Raw genomic sequence first — 16834 nt, forward strand, 5'->3', positions numbered from 1 at the left:
ACTAGCACATGTTGTTTTCATACTTTGCCAAAAAATAAAACCCATGAATTAACTTTGCAGTTGAAGGGTATTAACTGAATCGAAACCCTGGGAAATGAGTAGGTGACTGAACATAAAACTGTAAACACTAACAAAAAATAATCCATGATCCTTTCAATTTACAGCCCTTTTTTTTCTCAGACATCTGGTCCTTCAAATTGCTAACTTTCCATCATGGGCTCTCCTCTAACACAGTGCTGCCAGCTAATCCAAGTGTAGACACCAGTGAGGTTCTCTCTGCAGGAGACATTGATGGAGATAAAATCAACTGAACCGGCTCTACTGTCCTGATTTTCAGGTCCATGACATCTGTGATCAGGCCGGGCCTCATGATCCTGTCACTGACGGCGTATTCACCCTTCAACATCTTGGCGGCCATCGACATCGAAGGCCTGATCTTCGGGGTATCCTGGGTGCACAGAAGCCCTATACTCAGCAACCGATGCGCTTCCTCGGTATCGAAATCACGCTTCAAGGTCCTGTCAATGATGCTCTCAAGATCACGAGATTCGTAGAGCGTCCAGACCTGACAGAACAAGCAGAAATTTCTGATTTCAGATGCTTTAAATCAAATCTAAGAACTGACGGCACTAGTACTTCAGGTATTCCGAAGCTAGCTAGTTTTTAAGAATCTGTTCGTTCTCTCTACTTTTAGAGAAGAAGTTAATGTCTCATAGATCACTGATTTTGGAATGAATCTGCTGTATTCATAAGAATTGGACCAAAATCTAAAAAAATAGTACACAAGAACTAGAAGACCAGTCAATGCAAGTAACTTGCAAGGCAAATTTCTGAAATAGGTCCAGAAACAGTTGGCACATATATGGTCAGTCAACTGACTGCTTCCAACTCTAACAATTAGATTTTGCTATGTGATTATCTAAATGGCTTAATCATGTGAACAATACAGCATATGCATGGCCTGATTCCTGATGATCTGATTGGGAGAATATGAATAATAGCATAGCTGTACTACAGTGCTTTGACATAAAAGAATGGTTCTTCCTGTTGCTAGAAAATCAGACACTAGTCAGCGATAAATCATATGCAAATAAAGTATAATACAGTATGAAGCACAAACTATAATTGGGGTTGTTCTTTACCTTTTCTAGGAGGTACTGGTCTTCCAGAGGCAATCTGGGGTCAGTGTGGCATCTGCCACTGACAATCTCCAGCAGCAGAACTCCAAAGCTGTAGACGTCAGCCTTCTTCGTCAGCTGCCCTCGGATTGCGTACTCCGGCGCAAGATATCCTCTGACAAATGAACATGTCAACTCTATTTTCTTGATAATAGAGTATGTCTGCAAGATCAAGGACATGAACATCAACAGGAAGTGTGCCACCACTTACAGTGTCCCTGCAACCCTGGTGCTGATATGGGTCATGTTGCCTGGGAAGAGTTTTGCCAGCCCGAAATCCGCTATCTTGGGGTTCAGGTCCCTATCAAGGAGAATGTTGCTTGCCTTGATGTCACGGTGGACGATCAGTGGCCGGACTTCCTCGTGAAGGTAAGCGAGCCCGTCAGCAACGCCGATGCAGATCTTCACCCGTGTCCTCCAGTCAAAACTGATGCCACTGCGGGAATTGCCTGAAGAAACTACCGTGACTCATCATCAGAATTCAGAGTTCTGGTGAAGACATCACCACTGAAAAGCTGGGTTTCAGGCATTACCAAAGAGGGTCTGTGCAAGGCTGTTGTTCTCCAGATAATTGTAGACCAGCATTTTCTGTCCTCCATCGACGCAGCAGCCTTGCAGTTTGACAAGGTTGTGATGGCTTATGTTGGAGATGACACTCAGCTCATTCAAGAACTCCTTCGTTCCCTGCCTTGACTCCGAGGAGAGCACCTTGATGGCAACTTTCTCGCCGTTCTTCTTTCCCTGCGGAATTCAGGTTCGAACATGAGCTGATATCCAAGGCTGGTTCAAATGTTACAGTGATGGAAGCTGCTCAACAATGATGAATATTGTCATGTTCCAATAAATCAGGCTTTTGGACCGAGACCCTAACTAAACAAGAGAATTTTTCTCGATTCCTAAAATTTCTGCAAAATTCATGTGAGATTCCTGTGTTCCAAACAGGAACAGAATTGTGTATATGATAACACCTTATAAGAGCCAAAGTCTGTTGTCTGAACTACGAAATCAGAAATGTCAGAGATATTAGAGCAACTGGTATCTCAACCTACCAAGTAGACGCAGCCGAAAGAACCCTGTCCAAGCTTGTTTCTCGGGCAGAAATTTCTTGTGGCTTTTCTCAGCTCCTTGGACGAGTAGATTTTCACGTTGCCGGTGATCGGGATGTCTGCGAACAAAATTGGATGAACTACAATATGGTTCCAAGATGTTTCGGAAGAACAGAAATCGATAAAAACTTTACCTTGGTCATGTTGCACAATCTTGCTCCTGGAATTCTTCTTCCTTCGGAACACTGGGAAGCAAGCCATTGCTATTGTTTGGAGCCTCTCTTCTTCCAATATTCGGATCTTCAGATACGCAGAAGAGATGTTGGTAGCTACCTGAGTAAGAAATTAGTCAGTAGGTTTGAAATAATGTACTGATCGCACTGAACTTCACTCTACAAAATCTACACAAGGTGTGCTCGATTATATAACTTCAGGAAACCAAGCAGGTATTGACGGGTTCAGAAGCCAAACTGTAGGTCCGATTGGTGGATGGAATTCGGTTGGGAAGATGGCTTCCTCTCCCCCCTCTCCGCCGTCGCTCACCCCGACCTCGGCGTCCACCCACCGCCCTCCCCTCCTTCCTCCCTCGTGCCCCCCTCTCCGCTCTCTCCCCACGCGAGGCCTTTTTGCCCAGGTGCATCTTCCGTAGGCAGATCCAAAGAGCAACGCTGGCTACACGATACTCCCCTCTCAGCTTCCTCTGCAGGATGGTCAAGTCACCTTCTCCAGAGGCCTCGAGGCTGTCCGCCGAGGCTAAAGGAAGCAGCTTATTAGGGTGGTGGGGGAGGATGGTCCCCTCCTTCCTCCCTCGTGCCCCCCTCCCCGTCAGGATTCAACCTCGGGCTTCATGGCGGCCGCGCGGAGGGCACCACCGGTTCTTCCTCCTCGCCTGCCGGCCGCGTCTCCTTCCGATGATGCTGGTTGGACCTTGGTAGCTCCACGCCGTTGCCCCCGGCCGTCGTTGGGCGGCACTCCTCGCCTGCAACCTCCACCTCGCAAGCGAAGCTTGCCTGCCTCTCTTGACGGGCGTTGTCTTAATTGCTTCGGATGCCCCGGCCGCTGCGGGCGGTGACACGGTGGGCTCGGCGGTCTCCTCCTTCCTTCAGAGGCTGGCGAAGGAAATCCCCGCACCTTTGGCAATGCCAGGCCGTGCTACTCCCCTCCTGCCGAGCTCCGGCCTCGGTCCACGAACAGCTGCATCTCAGCTGTGCCCTGAGCAGGCTCCTAGACTCGGAAAAAAATTATACGAGACCCTATGCAGAAAGGCCTTCGTGAGATTTTGATCTACACCGTTCGTTCTGAATCCAATGGTCTGATTGAATATATGTGAGAGAAGTACAGGATACGTGTCACACAGAGATGAGGATCTTTCTGTGAGACCGGGTCTCACAGAATTTCCTTCCGGCGGAGCGTGCGCTTAGCTGCACAAAAGTCCCCCTCATTGGTGCGCCCGGGGAATACCTGCTCATGCGCCGCCTGGGCCTCCTGAAGGAGGATGAGACCATCACGCCGCAGCTGCACCAGAAATCTCTGCGACTCTTCGAGCAGCCGTTGTCCGACCAGCACCTCCAGGCGATTAGGGAACTATTCCCGGGGCAGGCGTCCGTGGGGGTACTGAGCCGGCTGCTCTGTGACGTTGCCTCCGTTCATGGATAATCACAAGATCCTCTGTTGTAATGTCCGCGGGCTTAATTGCAAGACCCGCCGGATGTCGTTAGAACTCTAATCTTGGAGCATTACGTTTCTATTGTGTGTTTGATGGAGACATAACTTGATGTACTCAATCAATTCCTAGTCAATGATATTTGCGGCCCAGCCTTCTCCTGTTACTCCTTTCTTCCAGCTGCCGAGACGAGGGGTGGTGTGTTTGTGGCTTGTCGCTCGCCGCTTTTGTTGGTGGCCGTTCAAGTGATGTGGTACTCTGTTAGCGTGCGGGTATGCTCGGACTCGGACGGTTCGTTTTTCTTAACTGCAGTTTATGGCTCAACTGACGAATCCTTAAAGGAGGCATTCCTCGCTGAGCTCACCAGTGTTCGTGATATGTTGCCTGGGCCTTAGTTGCTCTTGGGCGATTTTAACATGATTTCCTCGGCGGTCGACAAGAGCACTGGCAAATTGAATAGGAGATCCATCTCTAGATTCCGTACTTTTATCAATTCTTTGGAGCTTCGCGACCTACACCTGTTTGGCCAACGCTTTACGTGGTCCAATGAGAGAGCTTCTCCTACTCTAGTCCGCTTTAATAGAGCTTTGGCATCGCCCGAATGGGACGCGGAGTTTTCAGACGCCTTCTTACAAGCTCTGTCCTCGGACTTCTCGGACCATTGCCCACTATTGCTTTTGAAAGTGCATCTAGTCCTTATGTATAGTTTTAGTAATCAATGATAATACCTATGGACTAATTATGTTGTTGAGAATTGTTAGTAGGATGTTCCATATGTGATACATGGATGAGAGATATGCATCAAGATTAATGAGCTTTAGATGATACTCGGGTAAGTGATGACAATACTTATAGACTAACAATTATGTTAAGAATTGTTATTAGGTTATTCCATAAAAATGCATAAGAAATGAAGTATGGATTCGTTGAAGAAGGCCATGCGTTCAAAGGATTGCATCAAAGTCATTGAGATCTTAGTGATACTCATAAGAAGAAGAAGAAGTTTGAAGATTGACAATAAACATGAAGGCTAAGTCACTTATGAACACTAAGTGACTAAAGGTATAAAGTTATCAATTAAATTTTATGTACTAAGTCATGTGCTTTATGCTTAAGAGTGAGTTGGGATTAGAATCCATAAGAAGGCATAAGTTGAATTGAAATCATATATGCCAAGAGTGAAGAACAAGATTGGACTCTATATATAATAAAGTGAATTTATTGAAGATGTCGGATACAAAATGGTTTTCTATGGCAAGATGGTGAAGGGCAAGCAAGACTCGGCTGCGATGGACCATCCGTGGTGAAGGGTAAGCAAATGACTTGGCGTCGAAGGACCAAGGCAGTAGTGAAGAGCGAGTGAAGGCTTTGCGCCAATGGACCGTGTGAGGACATGAGAAGCTATGAATGATTCGCATCAATTATATGAAGAATCAAGAAGAGATGAAGTGAAGATTATATGAAAGTTGGCAACCCTCAAAGTTTGAAAGAAAGAAGCGGTACTTGAAGGTATTCGAAGGCTCAAATGTGATTCAAACGAGTTTTATCTTTGAATTTGAGGTCGTGTTTGTTTCCTGCTTCTGGTTCTGCTTCTGCTACTGGCAGAAGGCAGAAGCCAGAAGCCAGAACAAACGGGGTTCTGGAGAAGTGGCTTCTGGAGAAGCCAGAAGCCTGCTTCTGAGGAAAATGAACTAAAGCTGAGAAGCTCGCTGAGATATGCTTTTCTGAGAAGCTATGTGCTGAGAAGCCAAAAATTTATTGTAGAAGCCAACAGCCTATTTCCAAAAGCAGCTTTTCAGACAAGCCAAAAGCACAGCTTTTCAGAAAAGTTAAAAAGCAGAAGCTCAAACAAACACGGCCTGAGTATAGGTATGCCGCACTATTAAGAGGGATGCAACGTCGAGCTAATTTTCGTGTCTCAGTGCTCAAGAGTTTCTAGCCAAAACCAAAGTGAGTTTGCTTTAGGAGCCCAGTGCGAAAAGTGTGGAAGTGTCTAAATTGGGTTTCTAAGAGTTCCTAGTTTGATCCTATGGGTTTAATATCATAAATTCAGTTGGGATATGTAGTCCTCTAAATAAGCTTTCTCTAGAGTCTAAAATCGTCGAAATTGGACTTCGGGATCATAAGTTATCGCTGTTTTTCAGAAGGTCAGCTGTGCTGTTTTGTTAATTGCGGAGACTCCGCACATTTCTACGTAGACTCCGCATTTTTGCGGAGGGTCCGCAAATTCCAGGTCCAACGGCTAGTTTTGGGGTTAATTGGGAACTGCGGAGTGTTCGCACCTTTTTACGGAGAGTTCGTATTTTTGCGGAGTGTCCGTATTTCTCAGGTGTAACGGCTAGTTTTTGGGGGGTTGGGTATTTATACCCCCTCACCCCCTCCTTTGAGGGTGGCTGGTGCCTCCACGAAAATACACAAAGCCAAAGCCAAATAGAGCTCTCTCCACTCTATTTTATTGTGAGATTTGAGAAAAAAGTGAGTTGGGTTGAGAGATTTAAAGATTGAGTGCAAGTGAACTAAACTCCATTCTTGAGAACTCGAGTTCATCGGCAAGAAGTTCGCGAAACGTTTGTTACTCTTGGGGATTCAATCCCCTAGGCGGCTAGGCATCGCCGGCGAGCACCCAAGGTTGTGGTGTACCGCGGGAAGTTTGTGAAGGCTTCGATTTCGCCTCTGCAAAGGAAGAAATCAAGAGTGGAAGCCAAGCTCAAGTGTGACCGAGTTTGGAGAGGAAAAAGGTTGAGAGAGACCCAGCTCAAGTGTGACCGATCCCCTCAATGGAGACGTAGGAACCTCTAGAGGAGGTGTCCAAACTTCGGGAAACAAATCGCGTGTCTCCTCTCTTATTTCATTGTTTTTGAGTTCTTGCTCAATATTTATGCATATTACTCGATCTACTTTCTTGTGAGCTTTGAGCTGCATGTACTTGGTGAAATAGGTTAGAATACATCCACTGGTGCTAGGTAATTCGTGGATTTGATCCAAATTGAATTGCATAGGCATCCCTTGAGTTTTTCTTGAAATCTCCTAAGTATCCGTAGATTTCTGCGGAGTGTCCGCACTTTTGCGGAGACTCCGGAAAAATCTGCAGGCTATCTGCATATTGTTAATCCGCTGCTTTTAGTTTGTAAAATTTTTCAGGATACGCCTATTCACCCCTCTCTAGGTGACATCGTTGTCCTTTCAGCTTTTAACTTCGATGTAGTCCTTGCGGCGGCGGCGGTTCCATTTTGAGTCCTTCTGGACCAAGATGTCGGACTTCCTCTCCATTGTGGAGAGCGGTTGGAGACTACAGCCAGACCAGTTCTCTTTACCTCCCCTCCGCTGGCTGGACGTGTTGCTCAGGTGCACCGCTTTGGAGCTCCAGCGTTGGAACAGTCGGCACATTGGAAATATCAAGGAGCAATTGCTTATGGCGCGCGAGGTCATTTTTCATTTTGACAAGGCGCAAGAAAGCAGGGACCTGTCGACAGCTAAATCTGAGTTACGCAAGCGACTGAAGCTCCTTTGCCTCGTCCTGGCCTCCCTGGAACGCACGATTGCTCGGTGCCGCTCCAGGGTGGCTTGGCTTCGAGAGGGCTATTCAAACACTAGACTTTTGCAGGCCTTCGCCAACTACCGTGCGTGCAAGAATCACATCTCTTCCTTCGCATTGGATGTGGGTCCCGTCTCCTCCCACCAAGATATGGAGGACGCGTTGTTCAACCACTTCGGCTCAATCCTCGGAATGGCTTCTCCTCAGGAATTTTCCATTCATCTGCATGAGCTTGGTATTGTGCCATATGACCTTGAGGCGCTGGAGTCGCCTTTCATTGCAGTCGAGATCCTAGCGGTTATTAGATCGATGCCTCTAAACAAAGCCCCGGGTCCGGATGGATTCACGGTGGAGTTCTACCAGGCGACCTGGCCGGTGATCGGGAACGACGTGTTCCTGGCCATTCATGCTTTCACCATGGGACACCATAGAGGCCTGCGCCAACTCAACAACACATTCATCACTTTGGTCCCAAAGCGGGCTGACGCATCAACGCCTTCGGATTTTCGCCCAATTAGCCTCATCCACAGCTTGGGAAAAATTATCACTAAGGCTTTGGTGCTTCGCATGGCTCCTCGGCTTAGCTCCCTTGTCTCCAACTGTCAGAGTGCTTTCATCTCCGGACGCTCGATCCACGACAACTTTAAATTGGTGCACTCCACCGCGCGTTGCTTAAGAAGAGCAAGAGGCCGGCTATCCTGTTCAAGCTAGACATCTCTAAAGTTTTCAACTCTGTCAATTGGGCCTTCCTTATGGAGGTTCTTCGTTCATGGGGATTCAACACTCGGTGGTGCAGTTGGATCGAGACCATTCTTGCTTCTTCCTCTACCCAGATTCTTCTCAATGGCGCCCCAGGACCAACTATTGGGCATGCTCGTGGCCTGCGGCAAGGTGACTCGCTCTCTCCTTTCCTTTTCATCCTGGTCATGGACATACTTGCCCGGATCATCACAAAGGTTGGAGAGGCCGGCGTCCTTCAACCTTCAAGACATATCTCAATCAGGCACCATTTGTCCCTGTACGCGGATGACGCTGTTCTATTCATGTCTCCTTCCACCCAGGATATCCTAGCTCATTTGGACATCATCAAATTCTTTGGGGCAGCCAGTGGGCTGAAAACGAACCTGGATAAATGTGTTGTCGTGCCCATATGTTGCGGTGATGAGGAGGTATCTGCTGCCCGAGACAATCTTCCTTGTGCCTTGTCGGCCTTCCCAATTCCATACCTAGGTATCCTTCTCACGGTGGGGCACCTGCGCAAGAACCATCTGCAGCTGGTAATCGACAAGGTGGCAGCCAGACTTCCTGTTTGGCAGGCCAAGTTGATCTCAAAACCTGGCCGAGCAACTCTTGTGAAATCGGTGTTATCATTGACTCCTATTCATACGCTGCTATGCATAACGGTTCCACCGTGGGTGATTAAGGAGATTAACAAGAATAGGAAAGCATTCCTTTGGGCAGGTGATAAAGCTTCTTCAGGGGGCCGCTGCTTAGTTGCATGGTCTACCGTATGTCGCCCTCTGGACTTTGCTCTATGCCTGAGATGGCTCTGGTGGCAGCGCAGTAACTCGTCTAGGCCATGGGTGGATCTACCTATGCACCATGAGGATCAAGTCGTGGCGCTCTTCAATGCTTCCTCGAGGTTTGAGGTGGGGAACGGTAAATCTACCTTGTTCTGGACCGAGGCTTGGCTACATGGCTCCTCAATTCGGCTCTTAGCTCCAGACCTCTTCGCTTGTATTCCTTTGAAGATCACCAGAAGTAGAACGGTTGCTGATGCTCTTTCACAACGCCGGTGGATCAGGGACATTACTGGGCCATTATCGGTGCTGACCTTAACTTAGTACCTATATCTTTGGACCCAGCTCGACTCCGTCATCCTGAGCAATGAGGAGGACGATGTGGTTTGGAAGTGGTCTCCATCCGGCCAATACTCTGCAAGCTCTGCATATCGCCTCATGTTTTATGGTTCCATCCGTTTTGGGGGTGCCACCATGTTATGGAAATCTTGGGTGCCCGCAAGGGTCAAATTCTTCGGCTGGCTTTTGCTCCACGACAGGCTCTGGACGGCGGATCGGAGATGACGGCATGATCTCCATAACGATGATGCCTGCGCTCATTGCTCCCAATCGGCGGAGACCACTGACCACCTGTTGTTGCACTGCTAGTTTGCTAGGGAGACTTGGTGGTGGGTGATGCGAGTTCATACTCTGTCTACTGACATTTCCGTCCTAGACTGGTGGGAGCAAACTCGGAGAAGGGTGGCCAAAGAATTTTGGAAAGGACTCGACTCCCTAACTCTCTTGATCAGTTGGAGGATTTGGCTGTCTCGGAATGATGTGATCTTCAACAAACGCCGCGCCTCTTCCGACTACTTAGTTGCGATGATCTGGGAGGACATTGATCGATGGTGCAACACTGGTGCCAAGAATCTCTACACGCTCAAAGAACAGTTGCCAGTTTTTGGCTCTGTAACATGATTAACAGCGGTTTGGTGTCATTCGTTTTTCTTTCCAGTTCTCAATTTTTGTTGCCTCCGAACTTGTAATTTCTAATTTGGTTACTCGGTTTCGGACTAGACCATCTATTGGTCGTTGTGTAACCTTAATTTCTCTCTCCCTTAATACAAATATGCACAACTCTCCTACGTATTCTAGAAAAAAAAAAGAAGCCAAACTGTTAATTTTAGGTATCTATCTCTTCCTGTGAGAGCTAAGAAAAGAAAGACAGAAGTAAACCGCAGCCAAGTTTGTACATCTGTATGAAACTGACGCCTCAAAGTTAGCCAAGAATGTAGGGTGAAAAGATAACTAATTATAGCATAACCGCACACTCATGTACAGTGTCAAGAATTTCATGTTCGGCCAACAAAATTCGATGGAACAGGAATGTCGATTGTCTTCTGACACTGAAATACAGAATAAACAAATTTGCAGGATGGCCTGTAATCTCCAGAAGATCAAGAAACCTGCACAGCTACCCTGAGAATTGAACCGATTCGGCAAACAAGAGAAAAGGAAAAAGGAAACCAAGGAACAAAAATCACCTGCAGATTAACTGATCGGTGGAAGACTTCACTGTGATGGGCTGAAGTCTGCAGGAAGAGCCAAGAACATCCAACACCAAGCATGGAGTTCTTGGATAGAAGTAAGAGGCGAGAAGAGAAGCGGATATGTTTCTGCAAGACTGCAATGGTAGAAGGAGAAGACCAGTATGGTTGTGCCCATAAATATGCCAGCCTCCAGGCAAGGACCCACGGGGACTGACCAGGCTTGTTCTTTTCTCACCATGGCCCATGGTGGAAACTTCAGTTTTCTTGCAACTTGGCAAGTGTCCCATGGGAAGACTTGTGCTCGGATCACACCGGGAACCAAAAAATAAGCCAGGATCATGAATTTTCTACTTACTTTTTCCTCTCAGAAGAAGCCAAGATGGTAGACAACTTGAAGCTATTTTTTGTAAGCTGCCAGGTGTGGATGCTCTGGAGCTGTTAGCTCTGGCTGTGAAGATAATGCTTGATACTCATGTAGTGGTTTAATTATGCTAATGATGGATAGATCGAAGGACTGAACGCGTTACCGAGTACAGTCGTACACAATGTGTTAGGTTATGAGGTGCCATGTCTGTTCAAAGACCATATAATTTTTTTTCGAGAACACACAACTTGTGCAAAGACCATATAAACTGACCATTGTAAATAGAAAAATGCTTGGGTCTGGAAAAAGCATGTAGTTTCTGTATTATCAATTTCACTGTACAATCATTAACTTTTCCTACACGCTTTAATATAGAATTCAGTCGTGAAGGTTGAAAGGCTACTGGGCATGGACGAAATTTCTGAGTTCAAGTTTATGACATCCACTGATAAGGTCTCCCTGATGGATCAATCGTCATTTCGTCAATGCGAACCCTATTCATATACTACTGACTTGGTCTTCTCCTTCCAGAATGGCTCAGTTCACCAATCCTAACTCCGTCTGCTCTTTAGCTGCAGTTTGTGCTGTTCATTGTTCCATTATTGAGAAAGAAGAGGAGGAGAATACTTGGCTGAAAAGGTATGTTTTGGATTGTACTTTTGAACAATGTACAGTATTTCACATCAAAGTGTGCGTGCAAAATATGAGTATAACACTTGTCTTGAAAATAAGGTTAACAGATCATACAATGGCTAGTAGATGAGAATCGGCGGTTAAATTAGTTATGGATTAAAGTTCAGTCCATTGCGAGGTATGAATCTTCAACTTTTCCTCAAGACTGAGGAAAAAAAATCCACTCTTCTTTATGTTTATCCTTTTTTTTTTGTAATGCTCTATTTTTTATTCTCACCTTATAACACTAAAATCACAGATATCACCCAGGATTTGACTTGTGACCTGGAAAAGTTTTGAGTTGAAACTAAAACGTTAAATTTAGTCTAGACTCTGAAGCAGCCTCGCCATTTGCTGGCTGCCAAAGTCAATATAGTTGCTGTTCAAGAGCTCACTGTTCGACCTATGAAATATACAAGCATTTTACATTTTTTGTAAATCTCAAAGAGAGGAGGAGAGCCACCGACCAAATCTATCTATTGATCAAGTCACATTCTTCCTTCTCTGCCTCTCTCATTTATAGCATTTGGACTCTTGGTGAATGAAACATACAGTGCATCAAACTTCCCAATCAGTTATCTTAAACTGAGTTAATTCTTAAACTTTGTAGAGCTCGTGCCGTCCGTTCGAAAAAAACTTTATAGAGGGCATGTGCATCAAACCGAAAAAAACATACAGTGCATTAAACCGATTTTTCTCTTAAATTGAGTTAATTTTTTTTCTATAATAAAATCAGCAGATCTCGTACCGTCTGTTCGAAAAAAATTTTGTAGAGGGCATGTGTGTCTGTAACTCTTGACCTCCTCACTGCATATGCACTGGTGACTTGGCTACACTGGCTCAAAGGCATGACGTCATGATGTGCAAAGATTTAGGATTTATTTGGCACAGTTTCAGTTTCAAGATCTATACTGGATCTAGAGTTTGTATGATAATATAAAGTGATTTGAATTTTAATTTTTAGTTTAAAATAAAAATCAAATAGTTCAACTAAATACCTAATCCATCCACAACTTCAAATCTAAATTTTTTTAAAACTTGATTCGACCAATTTCAAAAATTCTGAACGTGAAGCTATGCCAAAGGAAGAGCCTTATATGCTCGATAGCTTCATTGCCTGCAGTGGGGCCCATCCCATCCGATGGCATGAACACGTACGCTATGTACACTGTATAAGAGAATGACATGTAAAAAAAGTCTCTGGTTCAAAATAAAAAGGGTCAAAATTGTTTTACGCATATGGTCATTGAACATCGTTTTTGCAGCCTTGGAATTTAACCGTTGTCCTTGTCACTGGAGCTAGCGTTGGCCATGGATTAAATTGCTAAGTACTATCTTTTATTTATTTATGGATACGACTGAATACTGGCTGTGCATGCTATAAGAGGATAGCATGCACACTTTTAATTAAGAAAATATTTAATTAATTGCTTTCCTAATTAGGGTAAATTAGCATGACACACGCAGAGCACGCCCATGACAATATCTGGGAAAAAGCGAATTTGTCTGTCCACAAGCAAAAATCTTATGTATTGAAAAACATATTTTATATACTATGAAAAAATATTTCATATGCTGTGAAAAAGCATTTCATCTAAACATCTTTTCTATTTTTAGTAATCCTAACAAAGACTAGCATGACATAGCAGCAAAGAAGAGAGGCGCACCTAAGCAGTTCAGAAAATCCAGAAAGCAAATTGTTTCAATTTGAAAAACTCAAATCCGTGTAAACTCATCAAAAACATATTAGTTTCAAATTACAAGCAATTCATGTGAACCAGAAAAGCATATTATATGAATTTGAAAAGCAAAATTAGCATAACTGGGTACAGATTTGAGAAAAATATTTTGACGAATAAGCAAGTTTTTGTATAGTCATGATCAAGTTTTCAAAAATCATAAGCAAATTATAATGTACACAGAAGCACTTTTTTATACGAAGTTGATGTTAGAAAAAAAATATCATCAAAATATACTCAACTGGGGTCTAGTTTTGAAGCTCTTATCGCACGAGACACAATTGTGCGATCGGATTTTAATTTAGATGCTCGGTTTGAAAACTATAATATTTTAAAGTTTTGAAACGGATTTGTATGTGAATGACGTCAGCAATTTTGTCATGTTTTCCTTCTCCATGCATGCAGCCAATGACATCTGATGCTGAACGAACGGCTCATCTGAGCGTGCATGCTGCATTGTTAGGCCTCCTTTGGTACATGGGAACTCAATCCATTAGCGAAACAGTCAAGGGATTGGGTTGATCCCTCTAGGATGGACGTGAGCTGGATCTATTTTAGTTTAGTTTAGTTTAATTTAATTAATTAATTTAATTATATTAAAATAATTAAGTAGTTAATTAAGTTGTACTAGCATGAATTCATAGGTATCCATTTAGGGGTTTAATCCTTTGGTTTTGGTTTTTATGTGTCATTTAGAATGTGCTTGGATTGGCTTGGATTTGCCTCATTGCAACACATATACGTGCATGTACTAACTATGAGCATTACATTACATGTCTGCAAACAAAGCATATATTAGCATGGCAAGTTACCGTTACATGTCTTCAATATCACTAATAAACAGATAAAAAATTTAAAAATAAAACAATACAAAAAATTCAAACAGGAAAAAATAAGTCTGAAAAATTAAAGTACGCACTAAAATATAAATTAAATTGAACCAGGTAGCTTTCAAACATATAAATTCATTACATAGTATGATACTAAATCCAAAATGTAACAATTTGTAAGAAAATGTTCCAAATCCATATTCCCAAATCTTGCACTTCTTTTGAAGAACACTTGTTTAGAAAAAGAGCCCAAAATTTTCTTAGCCACCGTCTTGCGGAGAAGAATCAGTTAAACACTTCAATCTGAAACTAAAAGGATGGTATTTCAGTAATGGAAAACAAATAAAAAACATTATGAAGTATGCACTAAGGTTCACCAAAATAAGATATATTTTGTTATTACAATGCTTACTGCGATGATATAGTAATATGCTAGACACTAAGTATGCACTATGATTCACAAAAATAAGACCATGACAGTGCAACAAAAATGATTGATGCAGACATCTGCTACTTGTAGGCATGAGGGATCAAAGACAAAGCAAATAGAAGCTATAATGGTAGTGATCATTTAGAAAGTACTATTACATTAAGCATCCACCAGACACTAAAACACAAGTCAGAAAACGTTAATTCACTTTCTACTCATAATAGGAAAAAGTCAGCAGCAAGTTAAATTAGGAAAAACAGTAGAAGGTAAAAGCATAGCAAAAAGTATTGCTGAACAGAAGAGAGAATTAGCATATACGCAACACTTGTTGTCACTTAAAATTGTACTACCGGTAGGTAGGGGTCTAACAACTGTCATGAAGGCTTGACTACCGAATGCATCAATGAATATATATGTCAGTGGTCAGGTTATGTAGCCCAGGAGGGCACCTTTTTTTTCATCACGAGCTCAATAGAGACATACAAGTATACACAGGTAGGTTGGTATATCAGTATATTTCATCTAAAAATGTTTACATATACTAACCAAGTTGTGAAGTATAATAGCTAATATGGCTATATTAGCCCCCAACCAACCACTAGACACCTGAACAAAATTGGCAGAACTGATAAGTACAACAACAAAATTAAAGAGTCCTACACAATCTACTGAATAGTTTAAGCTCCATGATGTTGCAAGAGATATTGAGGGTGCAACACAAGTCTGATAAGATATCTCTATTGGCTATATTGCATGCACAGCATTAAGTCCATGCTATTTAGTTTAATTCTGATGTGGAAAACTTGGGACAAAGCACAAGCTTTACTTGCACTACAAACACAAACTTGGCTATATGAGGCAGAACGCAACACAACAATCTTTCTCGTGTCCCTCGAGGATTTCTTTGGCACGCTCCTTGCCATGACACCGAGATGTATGTCTTGGTCTCCTTCCGAATCACTTGTCCTTCATCTTCTCCGTGACGGATGACATTGGTCAAGTTTCCAGTTCCACGGACTCCGTTGCGTTGCACAACGGCTGTGAAGTCCATGGCCGCCGCCGCTCCTCCTCCTCCTGCCTTCGTATGCTTTGGGTGGAGAAACGAGGGCTCTGGCCAGATCTCTCCTGGTGCTTGCTTATCCATATTCCGTGCATATCTTAACTTTCTCATTTCCATTGCATGCCTATCTAGACTTTCTCCGCTGCTTCCTTTTATCTAGTTGGTCTGAGCTACGGAACCAATTGTAGTAGCTTTATTACCGTCGGTTCCAAAAATCCGACTGTAATTTGCGCCCCAAAAAATCAGTTCTATAGTAGTGCGCAAACCTAGTCAGCTCACACTGCTACTGCTTATCAATGACGCAGCAGAAGAGCTTAATTTCCTCGGTTATCCGAGGAACAAAACCAGTTATGGATAAGTATAGGCCGCCATTGCCATTGCCATTGCCATGCTTTGCTAGTTCTATGATCCAAACTTGTACCGTGGCCTCCACCGCGTCGCGGAAGAGTGCTCGGCTTATATATGTCCACCGCCGCGCCGTAGTCGCCACCGATCCGGTTAGTGAACCGCCCCTGGATCCACGTTAGCTCACTGCAGGTGGCGGCCCCGTCGATGAGCAGCAGATCATCTTGTTCATGTCGTACTCGATCAGCGCACGACATACTGCAGGCAGACGCCTCTCTTCCTGGGGCCGGAGGTATATGAACGGATCCGGGATGCAGGTCGTGGGTGACGAAAGGATCGTCGTCCTCGGTGCGGTTGAAGACTAGTTGCGCAGAGGGTCCAAGAGGTCCCGGCCGGACGGCCATGAACCCGTACAGCTGAATGGGGCCGGCCGGCGGCGGCGGCTGGTAGCTTGCTGAGCTTGAGGGAGAAGCTAGATTTGCAGCATGGCGCAACCCGCGTGTTGTCTGCGAGCCGTCCAGCACGGCCGGCAGTCCGTGGTTGGATTTGGAAGCGACAATACAGCCTCATGGGCTTCCTCCAGGCGAGCTGATGGAAGATCGCCATCGAGCAAGAAGCATGCCGGCACAATTAACAAGAAGCATTCGATGCGATGCGATGCAGTCCTTGTCATGCAGAATGGATCTATCATCTACTGTTCCAGGACACTAGATTTGCTGGATGTTCTTCCTTTTGGATGGCATGGTGATAAGTACTCTATTAAACAAGATACTCTACCTATGTTGCCTCCGATTATCTTCTAGCTCAGTTATGTAAGGATGCATGCTGATGGCAACATATGTCTGTCTACATGCCAGCGTTACTTTAGGCTTGGAACTATGCTCACCTCAGTTTTTCCACATCTCCAGCAGGCTGTTACA

General features: G+C 44.4%; 1 protein-coding gene and 1 pseudogene across 8 annotated transcripts; both read right to left on the bottom strand.

Moving 5' to 3' along the window:
• Positions 1 to 88: 88 nt before the first annotated feature.
• Positions 89 to 10578, bottom strand: LOC133904831 (cold-responsive protein kinase 1-like). 8 transcript variants are annotated; one of them, XM_062346409.1, is made up of 7 exons: positions 10469 to 10578; positions 2419 to 2557; positions 2228 to 2343; positions 1712 to 1919; positions 1390 to 1636; positions 1143 to 1293; positions 89 to 565 (listed from the first exon to the last, which is right to left on the bottom strand). In XM_062346409.1, the coding sequence occupies exons 1-7, from the start codon at positions 10550 to 10552 to the stop codon at positions 212 to 214; spliced, it is 1299 nt and encodes a 432-aa protein (XP_062202393.1). In that variant the 5' UTR covers positions 10553 to 10578; the 3' UTR covers positions 89 to 211. The 8 variants fall into 8 exon arrangements, with proteins under 8 accessions (XP_062202393.1, XP_062202397.1, XP_062202395.1 ...); XM_062346413.1 differs by lacking the exon at positions 10469 to 10578 and adding an exon at positions 3686 to 3962; XM_062346411.1 differs by lacking the exon at positions 10469 to 10578 and adding an exon at positions 2945 to 3446.
• A 5028-nt stretch (positions 10579 to 15606) lies between these two features.
• On the bottom strand, positions 15607 to 16401 carry LOC133904620 (uncharacterized; annotated as a pseudogene).
• Between the last annotated feature and the right edge of the window lie 433 nt (positions 16402 to 16834).

The sequence above is a fragment of the Phragmites australis genome, chromosome 22 (assembly GCF_958298935.1).
Source record: "Phragmites australis chromosome 22, lpPhrAust1.1, whole genome shotgun sequence".
Lineage (NCBI taxonomy): Eukaryota > Viridiplantae > Streptophyta > Magnoliopsida > Poales > Poaceae > Phragmites > Phragmites australis.